Source organism: Chamaea fasciata, unplaced genomic scaffold (assembly GCF_029207755.1).
Source record: "Chamaea fasciata isolate MVZ Bird 193981 ecotype frontalis unplaced genomic scaffold, bChaFas1.0.hap1 SCAF_7, whole genome shotgun sequence".
NCBI classification, from domain to species: domain Eukaryota; kingdom Metazoa; phylum Chordata; class Aves; order Passeriformes; family Sylviidae; genus Chamaea; species Chamaea fasciata.
In genome coordinates this window covers 28,565,211-28,579,311 of record NW_027094092.1, presented here as the reverse complement: position 1 = coordinate 28,579,311, position 14,101 = coordinate 28,565,211, and the positions used below count along the sequence as shown (strand labels likewise).

Below are 14,101 nucleotides of genomic sequence, written 5' to 3'. Positions count from 1 at the left end.
TTAATTTAGGAAAATGAATATCCAAAACTGCAACTCCTGCTGTCAGCTTGGGGGAGTAGTGAGATATTCCAGTTACTGACCATACCTTTACCATCCCAACTCTCAGTGGCTGGAGAGAGGTCAGTCCATCTGCAAAAATTCAGTGTGGTCCCGAGTAATGGGAAACTATAAGCTTGATGTACACAGACCTTCTCTGGATAGAGCACAGGTCAGCAATTCAGGGAGATCAGTTTTTATTCATGTCCTTGCCTTTGATCTGCTCGGTAATCCAGAAGGAAGAGAAACCACTTTCTCTATATTTTTTCCACATCTGCAATAGGGGAATACTGTCTCTCAATCTCCTTTGAAAAGTGCTATGCTTTCTACTGATGAAACAGCAAGCAAAATAGCTGAGTATCAATAATAGCATTACCCTCAAAATGACACAACCATGACTGTGTAGGTGATCAAATTAAAAAATTAAGTTGACAGTTTCCTCAAGTGCTGCATGGCAAAAAGGAAGGCCAATTAGTGACTCTAAGCCTCAGCGTGACACCCTCCAACCAGAAAACCACCACTCCCTTTTCTCCACAATCACCTTCACCAGATCTGCTGGAAGAAGCCAACAGCCACCACGGCAGGCGACCGAGCAAGGGGTTAGGGCCCAAGCACTGGAGGGGAAAAGGAGGGGGAAGGGATACTGAGCTTCCTACCAAACAAGAGTGGCACAACACACAGGAGAGAGGGTAGCAGCACTCACATGTGCTGTCTGCCCTGGGGCAACTGGGAACCAGCAGCCTTGGGGCACAGCACCAACGTGACCTTGATCCAGACAGGGCCACCTCTAGCCACCCCATGCACACAAAGACATGCATTTCATGAGCCCCCTGCCAGAAAGTGTCTGAAGCCCCTACCAGGAGGATGATTTTTCACTGCACAGTGCCGTGGCAGCCCTTTGGAAGACCAGTATTACCAAACTAACCACATACTGGGAGACAGCCCAAGGCTCACAGTGACCCCACGGTGCAGACACAGCAATGCACACAGCAGCCTGTGGGATTCTCCGGGGAGAAGCAGACAAGGAGAGGCAACATGCAACTTGGACAACATCCTGGCAAATCCTGAAAGGAAGGAACAGTATCTCACTGCCTATCAAGGCAGGCTTAATATGTTTGTCTCCAGGAGCCTCTGTATAAAAGGAGTAGACAGCCCTTCTGATATTAAATACTCTGCCTAACACACACATAGATAAGGGACTTTAGGTTTCCATGTGTTACGAAAGTTTAGCTATGCTGACTTTGAGAAGAGGTTTTGCAGCCCATTGAATACCATTTCAACACCACAGCATCTCTCAACAGCTAGCTGGGCAACAATCTGTGGAGGCTCAGGGCAAACGGCTGTAATTCGAGTAGTCTGCAGGTCCTGCAAATAACTTAGAAAGCAACAAAGGCACCTGCCAAAGTAGATCTCTTGGCCTATGCCTTAACTCAGTAGAGCTGCTGCAAGTGGCAGGGCTACAACAGAACTTCATTGTCTAGCTGGCACATTAACTAGCTAATGGTAACTTGTGCATCTTTCCAAACGTTCTAAAACAAGACACAGACAAATTTCCATATGAATTAGAACCATTTTAAACAGAAGAAACAATTTAAACAGAGAAAATTTAAATTAAATTTAACAACTTCTCAGGAGTTCTCTTTCTAATGTAAAAAGAAAATCCTTTAAAACTCAATTCATTTTTTGCTTCTGGCTGTTAATGATTTCTTTATTGCTTAGACATGATAAAGCAGCAGGGTCAATCATTCTTCTACATTTTCATACCTTCAAGAACCTAACATTTATTTCCATACAAAATCATTTAAAAGAAAAGTATTCAGTCATCTTGCAAAAAAAAAAAAATAGAAGCTTTTGATTTGATTGATCCTTTTAGTCAACAAGAGAGCTAGGATTCCACTTCAGCTGCTTAGGTTATATCTGGCCCTCAATGGGGCAAGAGCTCAGAAATAACAAATATACCGAAAAGGAGGCAGCATAATCAAATATTTGAGACTTGATCAATTCCGTCCTGAACAGATGACAGCATTCAAAATTATATGGCTTGATTCACAGCTATCCAACACTCAAACACACCCATACATAACACACGTACACAGCCTGCATAACACCATATTTCAGTAATAATGGCATTGTTTCAACGCCCCTCATCTCAGCCTGCTTTCTCTGGTACTCCCACCCAAAAGTGAGTAAGGAAACTTTGACTGTGTTAGTCTAGAAAGAATCACAGAGGCAATAAGCAAGACCCGCTGGCAGGACCCATTTCCCTCTTGTTCTGTAAAGCTCACATCAACTCAGCTTTTTTTGGTCCCATACATTTTAGGGAAAGCCTCTCAAAAATAACCCTGAGACAGTTTATTTTATCTTGTTATATCTAATTGAAGACCTGTTCTCCATTTAGTTTCCAGAGAAACCTGGAATTTTCCTTGGCCCTCGGGACCTGGTAGGTGGCAGCGCCTCTCCTATAGTTTGATCTCAGAGACGCTGTGTAATCCAGCGCCCCTCCGATTAATTTAGGCATTGCTACACTTCAGGAGGCCAACCTACAAACTGCTTACAGATTGCCTGCTGCTGTGCAATGCAAGAATGAGTGTTTTAGTCCATGTGATGGAGAACAAGCCGGGAGCATGAACTGAAGCTTTGCTCTCCTTCACTTTACACAGATCAGTGCTTCTCAGTGGCTGCAGTTCTGCAGATCCTTAGCATACATGCATAGCCACGGCAAAGCTCAGCACTGTCTTGCATGTTTGCAAGATGCTGTTAAATAATTCCTCTCCTGAATGAATCAAAAAATCTTATCAAAGTGACTACGTGAGAAGACTGAGAAGGTTAAAGCAGTTGAGGTGGGCATGCTACTAAAGGAATTTTACACCAGCATGGAAACTAGAGCCTAAGTTCCACTTTTTCTAGGCAAGGATCTAAACAGTAGGCTGAAATGGGGAGCACATTAATTTCTCACTGCTTTCTGACTCCCTTCGTATTGCCTACTGATCATCTTAGTCTCTTTGCTGTCCTCTCTGTTCTGTACTGGGCATGGTGGACTCTTGGTACCCCTTTCAGTGTGCAGGAGATGTCAGTACCTCGTGGTGGATTTCCTTCAGTGGCAAGGCATCTAAGAGGCAGAGACTCAAATATTCAGACAATGCTCTGGCTATTTGGTGACCCAGTGTCTTCAGACAGCCTTGTACCAAGCAATTCTGTGACTCACACACTGCCCTCTGGGTCAGCAAAACTGTACTAAACACCCTATTCACCCATCTTCCCAAACTGGGCTGAGCAAACTGTTTGTTGGAATAGCAGCATTAGGGGTCTGAAGGCCAAATTCAGATCTAAGTCACTTCAAATTTGTTTGCAGCCTAAGTATTTAATCAAATTTATTTTTCTGTATTCAGATTCAGAAAGCAGAGAAGGAAGAAAATATTAAACCCACCTACTGCTGCTTCCAGGTTTCTACAGCTGCTACAACCTGCACCTCAGAGAGGAACTAGCAAAATGCAGCAAACTGACCTGTGTTCACTGAATTTCAAGGCCAAAGACTGATTACTGAAAATTACCTCCACATTTCCAGACTAAAATTCCATTCCTGTAATTCCTGTAGGTGTGAATAAAGGAGTAAATAGGGAGTTAATAAAGATATGTGCTGGCTGATATAATCCCCCTCCTTGTTAGGCTTATTAGTTTGATTAAATGGTATGTTGAGCCACTACACTAATTCTAGCTTCCAAAGAAATTAAAATCTGCTAGCTACATTATCCCCATGGCCACTGTGGCTAGTGGGCTTTGTTCCCAGCAGCTTCTGATGCAGAAGTGAAAGTCTCATGAATGCATCAGATGTGGTCACCATTTGAAATACACTACAAATGTCTTGTCGATGCTCTAGGTCACTGCTGGGTCAAAAACTACAGCATTAAGGAACGTACACATACTTGTTTCCTGGACTGCCTTTTTTTTATTATTAGTCTGTGCCACAAGGATGCACCTGGTCCTGCTGAAAGTGATTTGCTTTAACCCAAGTGAAGCAACTATATAGGTATGCTCTGACCTTCTGTCACACTTTTCAAAGACAAAAAGAAGTCTTCCATTAGCCAGCACATGAGAGAAAGGGAGTATAGCTCAGAGTACTCTCTGGTACCGCAAATCTGCCGGCCTTTCACTGATGGGTCTTCTTCAAGCAAGGAAAGTCTCTTGGCTCCAAGACCTGGTCGAAGCAAAGTAGTACCCATCATATTTTAGGTAGCCTGCTCACAGGAGACTGTAACCACAAACCTAACATTCTTCTTCACTTTCTCCACAGAAATCAGCTTGCAGCTCAGTTAAGGAGACTGACCTGCATGGCCCATCTTCCCAAAAAGGCCAGATTAGGACAGCTGATCCTCTTCCAGCTCCAACAGTGGCTGAAGCCAGCCAACAGGAGCTTCTCTTCCTCTAGTAGGAAGAGCACATAATTATAATCAAGTATCAAGATTGTGGATATTAGCTGGATTAAATGGTTTAGTGGGCTAAGACAGAAGGTCCTATCAAATTAGGACATCCCTACTTCATAGAATTTAATATATCAACATCCTTCTGGGCACAGTATTGGAAGGCTTGGTACAAATATTTCCTTTCTCTGATCTCAGATGCAAGCCAGCACAATTCTTCCTGTGATAGGACAAGTGACTAGGTTTTAGCAAAAGGAACTAGGTACTTAGTACTTCAGAGTTTTAGCACCAGGCTCACATATCTGTCCTTCTCCCTACTCAGCTAAGCGATTTTTCTCATTCCTCACTAACATTAACAACAGGTACTTAGAGCAATTAGACAATCGCCTCTCTGGTCTTTATTACTTCCTAGCTTAGCATCAACTTCTTAGCATGCGAAAAAACCCCGAAAACAAACAAAAAAAAACCCCAAAAAACCCCTGAATTAATGGGATGGGTGCTGCTTCCCTTCTTTATTCTGTATGAAAACACTGGGTCATGGAGCCACATGGGCAGGCTGTGATCTGCAATGCTTTAGACCTTTATTGCCATTTGCCACAGTATTTTATAAGGGGAAAAACCACAGGTAGCCAATGAACAGATGTACAGAGATCATAGGGAAGGTGATGGAGGGAACATGGATAGACCACAGAGTCATAAAGGCTGCAAGGATTTCAGGTCCAGCAGAATGGCTTTGCAGCTGTGCCTCTGCTGTGAATTAGCTGCCACACAGACCTGCCAGTTGCACAGGCAAGCCTAGGAACATAGGTATGAAGTATTTCTCTTGTGAAAATAAAACCCCAGGACTACTGAGCAGTTCTTGCATGCCTGGGAATAATTGTTATGAACCTTTAATCTAGGGATTGCAACAAAGCCCTGTGTTCCCCATGTCTGGTATTCAAAGAGAGGCTTTCCCGTATTTGCCCAGTCAAGTAAAACCTCATCTTTCTCCTTCTCTCTCTATCTTAACTCTCCATTAACCCTTAGCTTTAGTACAGGACCTCAGAGAATGATATATTTTCTTCCTACCCCTGGTCCCCAGTATTTCTAAGCCTCAATCTGTCATTCCCAAGAGGGAAGGGACAAGAGCTTTGAGCTCTTAAATCCTGCTGTCGGCTCTTGCCTGAAAGAGGTAAGTAGGGAAACTGATGGAAAGCTGAAGAAAGGAGCCTGTCCCTTGTCAGCATTCACCTGTAATGGACTCAAAATGTGGGGTTATACACCATAACTAGACCCGAGAACAGAAATGAATGGGGTACTTACACAGTTTCATCGTTCTTGAACTCCAACTCCCCGTAAGTGTCTTCAAAGTCTTCTCCACCTCCTTTCGCTGTCCCTTCTACTGTCCTAAATGGCACTATGACTGTACCCCGTGCACCTGATGTCCTTAGGACTTTGACTTCCATCACACCAATGCTCTCACTGACATGTATAATGTCACACTCAAATGTGAAGATGCCAGCATGGTCATCATCCAGGATAGTCACTGTGGCCACACAAGGAGAAGCCAATATGGCCTTTGGGTATGGGGAGTTACTGAGCTCTGGAGGTTCCTCATTCTCTACCACACGGAGGTTACTGAGCCGCACAAAGAAATGCTCATCTTCCTCAAATATGTCATCATCAATAATTCCCACTGAGAACTCCTTCTGGGTCTCCCCAGATTTCAAGACAACAGTCCCCTCTGTGAACTCATAGTCAGCACCAGCATTGGCAGAGCCATCCTCTGTTTTATAGTCCACATAGATGGTCTTGGACATGTCCCCTCCTTTCCGCACCACTGTCAGGAGAACGGCACCACAGTTCTCAAGACACTGGTAGGAGCATGGGTCAAAATAAATTTTGGAGATGAATTCCTCGGGTTCCTCTGGCCGTACTTCATGCAAGCTAGTGGTTCTCTTGGCTTGCTCAGCTGCGTGCTTTTTCAGAATATTTCCAGCTCCCGTCATCATTCTGGTTGCTTGAATGCGATAAAAGGCTCTGCTCTTCTGCTGATGAGACAAGGCGTAGTAGTTGGCCATCTCCACCAGCTGGTCCAAGTCCTTTTCTGGGTGCTTTTGCTTCAGGTCCTTTAGGATCCGGATCATCTCTTTGCGGGATTCATCGACCTCCTTTCCCTCCACAGTCACTAAGTTCCCATCTAGAAAGTGAGAGTTCATCATCTTGCCATCCATCTCAATTCCCTTAGGGTGATCGCCTTCTGATTCTATGATAATGCCCCTGTGCTTATCAGTACGGTACTTTTTGTGCATATACTTATAGAAAAGCAGACGTCTATCTGCTATCCAAGCCAGAATGACACAAAGTGGAAAGAAGAAAAGCGTGAGCAGGCCTTCCCAAACCTGAACCACACCTGGAGAGAAGACAGCAAGGATCATGTACAACCAGATGTAAGCAAAGATGCTCCATGCAGCCGTGACAAAGAAAACCCTCAGGTGTTTTATCTTCCTGGTTTCCCCATCAGGGATCACATAGACACAGATGGCAATGATGATAAACATATTGAAAGCAGCGCTGCCAACAATTGTAGATGGCCCCAGGTCTCCAGCTATGAATCCATGCCCACACACTTCTATCAGAGACAAGAGGATCTCAGGAGCAGAGGAGCCCAGAGCCATGAGGGTCAAGTTGGAAACAGTTTCATTCCAAATCCGAATGGTGGTCGTTGTGGTCTCTCCATTGGGTTTCTTAATTGTTATTTCTTTCTCCTGTGATGTAATGACCTCTATAGATGCCATGAAACGATCTGCAATGATGGAGACTCCAAGGAACATGTAGATCAGCGCTACAAAGTATACGATAACACGGGCAATTTTGTCCCCAAGAGACGGGTTTTCTGGGTACCATATTGGTAGAATAACACCCTCCTTGCAGTCAAAAGATCCTGAACACGAGCTGTTTTGTACTGTACTGGTTGAGTCTCCCGTCAGGCCAGCATTCACCTGCAAACCATGCAAAAACAGCACAAAAGTAACCAGCCCAAAATGGAGGAAGGCCGAGGTGACAGGCTGCAAGCTTAACCACGCCATACACAAGATGCAGCTTCCACTGTGTAGATCCAAAAAGGTCAAGAACCTGAAACAAACAAAACAGAGAGGGGGGAGGGAAGCATGAGAGAGAAGGAAGATGCAACATTTACCTAAACGTACTTCAGTGGCTCACCACTGAAGAGTACTGGTACAGATGTAAGGGTTGCTTCTCTGCCACTTTGAAGAAGGTATTTAGCAGGGATTCTAACAAACTGCAGCATTAATATGCCCTGCAGACGAAGACTGCTAGAAAAGTAATTCAGAGGGAAAGTGTGTGTGTGTGTGTGTGTGTGTGTGTGTGTGTGTGTGTGTGTATAAAATAGCTCACCCCTGAACTACAGGATGTGCAACAGAACCGAGTGCTCAGCTGCCACTCACCTAGTGATGCCATGGTGATCCCCAGCACACAGCACTTCAACTCAGCACAAACTGTCAAACCTACGGACCCCCCCTGCCTCAGAACCCAGGGAATAAAACAAGTTAAGCAGTCTCTAGCAACACAAAAAGTACCATTTAAGGCCAGTGAGCAATCTCCAAATTAAGTCCATTTGTAGGACGTAATTCAGTAATAAATCAAGGAGTACCTTAGTGGCCAAATCATCCCCACAAAGAGCCCCTCCTAATCAGGTGGAGAGTCTGCAGAAAGGTCCTAGGGCTCCCCCAAGATTTTGATGCACAGGGTGTCCATGTTAGAAGGCAAAGATATCAACTCAGAAATAGGGCAGAAGACTCATGCTCGGCGAAGTGCCAAAGGCCATTTATCACTAGCCTCTGCTTTGCCATCTGGACAGTCACATTTTACATCAATAACCATGCTTTTAAATGGTCACAGAAACCTACAAAAATGCCACATTTAGGAAAAGTTGTGCTCATAAAACTCAGAAGACAGAACAAAATGCATGTACCCACCAACATCCCTTTGCCTCCCTAAAAAAATTGATGTATTTTCAAATATCTTCTAAAATGAAAGTAATCTCTAACCTAAAATACCATACAAAAACAATGGAGCTGATCAATGTAGCACAGAGATTTGGCATATCACTGCCCAATAATACCTTCTATTACTTACAGACGACATTGCTGTAGGGCTTGCACCACTTAAAATTGGATTCTGAACCCTTCACATTATCATGGATCACACTATTCTCCTTCCTTCATAACAGGCTTCTGGAAGAATTTGATCTTGGGCTTAACTGACAAATCACATTTGTGAGTCCAGACACAGGCAAGTATCTCACAGGAAACATCAAACTTAATAGTGGCATTATCTACAGCACTTGGAAGGTTCAAAAGTCTTAACTCCCACTAACTTTCATTGAGGTTTGTACTGCCAAATGAGCAGGCCTGGGATTCATTTCCCCTACTGTAACTACCCAAATCTTGGGCAGCAAGTCAAACAAGTCTCTCAGGCTCTCTTTGTAGTCAGAGGAAACAGATACTCATTTCCAGGGAACGATCCTTCCTGTCCCACCCCGTGCTGACATAAAACATGTATTTAAGACCTACATCTCCAGATGGGATTATGTCCCTTCACACCTCTCTCTGCTGTCTCAATAGAGTGCCCAGTCAGGCAGTTTAGAGTAAAATGCCTGAACTTCAGATGACAGCAGTTCAAAGAGATGAACTGGCTCCTGAACACCTGAGGAGATCCACCCCCCTCTCTAAACTGTAAATATTCCAGACAACATTATTGTGTTATCAGCAGTAATAAATGCATCTCAAATGGCTATTTTATCATCACGTTGTGTTGCTTGCCTATTTCCAAAAGCGGGCGCAATCTTCCCAATATCAACAGAAAACATTTTCAACTTTCAGATAAAAATCTATAAAGACAGCAAAACAGGAAGGAAAAGCGTGAACACAGACTGCAAATGAACAAAACTGTTCCTGACAAAGCACAGCAGAGGGGAGAGAATTGATTATGCAGTATCAGGATCACAAATCCATATCTGACACCCTTGATATTAAAAAACAATGCAGTTCTTCACGCTGTGTGGACTAATTCAGAAGACTGAGGTTCCCCCACGTTTGCCTACGTACCTTGCCACTCCAATGCCTACTTATCTATCCTCCTGTCTCCCCCAGCCCTGGTGCCTGATCGAGCTCCCAGGGATGAGAGGGACCTCAGCCCCAGTGAGGACTGTCAGACAGCCCCAGCCCCAGCCTTGAAATCTCACTAAAACACCCCGCTGCCTGGACAGCTCAGGGTCACAGGGAAGGCTGAACTGCCCAGCAAATACAACTCAGATTCAGTTTGATGCTCTCATTTTGTCCATCTTCCCTCTCTGCACAGTATTTGTTTGCCTAGATTTCTGGCCACAGGGCGTAGGGAAACCCCTGAGAAAGAGCCAGTGAACATGTGCAGGGCGACTACGAGCCTGAAGCCCAAGATCTCTGGGCTGCAAGGTAGATGTGTGCACACGACAGCAAAATGACACATTCCAGGTGCCTCTGACACAAGGTGCACACAGAGACCAGCTGCACGAGCACAGCAGCTCCAGAAATACCCCAGGCACATCAGATCGTCCTTTTCCATACTGCAGCTGCTGGCAGGTATCCACCAACCTCTTGACACTTTCAGCTCCCAGCTCCTACTCAACAGTACCACATCCAGTAGGTGTTGTGTCTTCCAAGATCAGCCATGTAGAAATGGCTGACAGAAAGACAGGAGTAATTTCAAAAACATATACGTGACTCAAGCACCTAAATTTGGTTTCAAAAATTATTTAGGAGTCTAAGTATCACATAAATTCAGAGCCTTGTCTAGGAATAGTGCAATGACTAAATGCCCTCTGAATAAATCACTGCTACCACCAACCTCCTTCTCTGTGGGACAAAACTTCTGTAATTAACACTGTCTACCTTCTGTAATGCCATGATGATTTCTATTGCTAGGCATTCCTCAACACACTCCAGGACCTTGCCAGTTCTGCTTAAATTTTTAATTTGATTTTGAGCAGAGGGTGATTTTACTATTATTTATCAAACTAATAGTATGTTATCTCGATCTCTAGCAGGGTAGCCTCTGTTTATGTGTTAGGATCTCCAAACTCAGGCTATGTGTTGCAGAATAAAATCTCAGAAACTGGGAACATTTTTCTTTACTGATTTTCATTTGCTTTGACATCAAGTGGAGGTCACAATCATTTTTCTAAAATGAAACAATAATGACCTGATCCTGCAATTCTTTGTCACAGATAAAACTTCCCAGTGGGATCAACAGGAACTTTGCTCACAGCCATGCTGTCTAATAAGATCTTAATATATGTTCATTAACATGAAAAACAGTAACCTAACCATTCTGAAAAACACAGTGAATCATTCTTATGGTCATCCCCCTATTAAGAACAGCTGCAAAAATGCTTTAGAAGAGAATATAAGCATTAAATTTTAAAACTGATCTTAAGAAAACATTGAGGTAATGGTTTGACACTCAGATAACAGAGGACAGAAGAGTTAAAACTCACTCTCTAGCTCCAGGTCAACAAGGTTGCTTACACAAGGTGCAAGTTCTCCCTCAGATATAGTTACTAAACTCATTCCAAAAACCAGTGGAAGGGAAAAAAACAGTCCTGCCCAGACTGCAGCAGTGGCATTGATCTCAGCAGGGCTGAGTATGACAGGAGCCAACCTTCACCGTGAGATCCGCTCTGAGCACCAGGCCTCCAGGTGGGATTGCAGTACAATCTTGAGTCACTCCCAGGCAGTCAGGAGGCGTCAGGGCATCGCGCCTCTGACACCAACCAAGGCCACGAAACAATCCACATCTGGTGCAGAGAGGTGTCATTCCAGCACTATCACCGCCCTAGCCCTATGAGATGCCAACAGCAGGAGGCTGCAGCAACAGCGGAAAGTTAGTTGGTACTGGGTGATCACAAGGATAATTTCCACTACCTCTTTGCTATCAGACATCATTTTCTCCCACAAGTCTCTGCTTCCAAAATAAATACATGCAAATAAGGGCATTGGCACTGAGGGGACCAGAAAGTGTCCACTGTCTGGTAGGGTAAGTTCAAAGCAGTCAATCAATGCAAAAGAGAGACAAAGTGCTGTGAGCATCACTGCACCAGGATGAGCAACCATTCAACAGCAAGGCTCTGGGAAGACACATAATAGTTATTTTAGCAGAAGGAGCTCCCTTTACAAGAGTTGACAATGGCCACATCTTCTACAAATGCATAAATAGGACCCATAAATAAAAAGATGAGTCTTGAAATACTTCTGAAGACAGTCCAGAGGGTAGTATGGACCATGCTTGTCACAATTAAGGTCCCTTCCAACCCAAACCACTTTATGGTTCTCTAAGACAATTGTATGATATTTTACCATAGCTGAGTTTCAGAAGACTGATGGTTTGTCTGCTGTGGATTTGTATTTGGCATAAAGCTGGCAAGGCTACACTGGTCCCTTACAATATAGTTTTTTGTATACAATTTCTCACATGACTCTAAAGGTAAGGATATTTTCAAAAGGAAGTGTTTACAAGAAATTAAATCAAGAGGCAACAAAACACAGTGATGGCTGATAATACTTAACCTCTACATGCCAAGTTCATAACATCACTGCTCATTAAATACAAAACCAAAGGCAACCCCCTAAGTCCCTAATAATTGCTTATTTAGGCAAAATGCCTCTTAAACCATCACAAAAGCCTTTGTACTTGAGCTGCAAATAAGATTAGGTTTTCTGGCACCTCCCTCTCCTTCCCCTCTACCTCCCACCTCCCAGATAAACGAGACATGGGAGTACATCTGTGGCCATATATCCTCTCTCCCTGACTTGAGACTAGCCAGGAAAGGCAGCTGATTAGATCTCAGCACAGGGTCAGCCCCACTCAGGCGTGGGTGCTGCACTGGGGCCAGGCAGAGACAGCTCAAGATGCACTTGGGAAGCATCTGTCCCAGCACAGAGCAGATACAGCACTGCTATCAGCATCATCTCACAGCCCCGCTCCAAAGCTGAGGGAGACAGAAATAAGGCGCAGCTTAATAACATGACTTCACATTCCTCAGTTCCAAAGCACATAAAAGCTTTTTGATTGAACACACAGGGTTTTTTATAACCATGAGCAAAAATTGAAATTACAGCCTTTCTGCCAAAGAACACAAATAACTGAGTTTTCGCAGAGGAGGTATTATACCTAATGCACAGTCCTCCCTCCCCCAAAATAAAAGCAGAGCAAAATATTTAATACAAAACAAAGCCTATTTTTCAATTGTCTCCATTGAAATGCTATTGAGCCCTTTGCTCATCACTACGAGGGGAGTATCCAAAATGCAAGTTTAGATTTACCTGCAAGCCAAAAGCTACAGCAGTGTAATCAGATCCATTTAGTCTGACAACTACAAATTTCAAACACAGACCAGGCCTTAAAACGTCAGACTGATGGCACACTCCTGCCTATCTGAAATGAGCACAACCAACGAGCCCAAGCTGACTTTACACAGGTCATGACACAGCAAATAGGTAGTTTACCTCTGTACTACTGCCACCAGCTAGGTTTTATGGGGGAAACAGCACCATAACTCATTTCTAGGCCATGACAGATCCCCACAGTTTGGCTCGATGGAAAAGTTATGGCAGGGAGCTGTAGGTGCTTGTTGCTTTGCACTTCACAGTAAACATGCCAAAGCCCAGAATTAGCTGCCTATGGATTAATCCCCTTGGTATGTGTCAAAAGCAGCCTTTCTTTTTGCTCAAGACGGTGCAAAAAGCTACCATAAAAAAAGCAACCAGTTCTCTTAGTAAGTCTTAAATATTTACAAGCTGGTGTTTCAACTAATTTGAGCAGTACCCACGATTCTAGCATGGTAAATGGGTGTTAATTGACATAACAACTCAAGTCTACTAATTCCTTATAGAAATGCTGCAGTGACGAGATCCAGTTACATTTGGTGATCCCAGGGGCTGGCCCAAGCAGAATCTGTGTACAGCTAGCAGCAACTTCCAAACACTCAACTTGCCCTGGGGAACCAGTCCATGCTGTTTTTTTCTGTATTTTAGTATCCATGATGCTCATGGAAAAGCAGGGGCATAAATAGCTAACCCATAAAGATGCCTGTACTTAATTGTCCCCTTCCAACACCCCACTGACTGCACTTGACTGGCCAGGCATTTATTTCCTTGCTCACACCTGCCCTGGAAAACATCTGCATAGGATAGAAGGATATATGGATAGCAGAGCTGCAGTTAATGCTCTTTACACAGCCATGCATTGGAGGTGACAGACACTGCAGAAAACCTCCCGTGGACAGCCACAGCCTCGCTTTAAGAGGCATCCTTATTTATGGCATAGGGTAGCACAGCCTCCTTCAGAGCCACGGTGTGTTTGCTCTTCTGCTCCTCAAACACATCCATATCTGAGATTCCTCAGCATGAGAGACAGCAAGAGCTACTCTTTTTCCCCCAGAACCATAGACTTTTTTACATTCAAAAACCAAAAAGCTAGATTTTAGGCTGACATAGAGATTAGCAATGGGCACGCTCCTGCTTAAAAGGCAGAATTATCTGCTCAGATACAGATGAGGGTCTTTTCTTTTCATGAATATTACGCAGTCTCACTATTGTTTTTTCAGGACT

General features: G+C 43.9%; 1 protein-coding gene across 3 annotated transcripts in view; it reads right to left on the bottom strand.

Moving 5' to 3' along the window:
• The window catches only part of SLC8A3 (solute carrier family 8 member A3), a 113,674-nt gene that overhangs the window by 85,865 nt on the left and 13,708 nt on the right, over positions 1-14,101 (bottom strand). For all 3 annotated transcript variants that reach the window (XM_066188198.1, XM_066188200.1, XM_066188197.1), the window contains one exon: positions 5,757-7,568. In XM_066188198.1, the coding sequence (XP_066044295.1) occupies positions 5,757-7,522 (1,766 nt within the window). In that variant the 5' untranslated portion in view covers positions 7,523-7,568. The remainder of the gene's footprint in view (positions 1-5,756; positions 7,569-14,101) is intronic.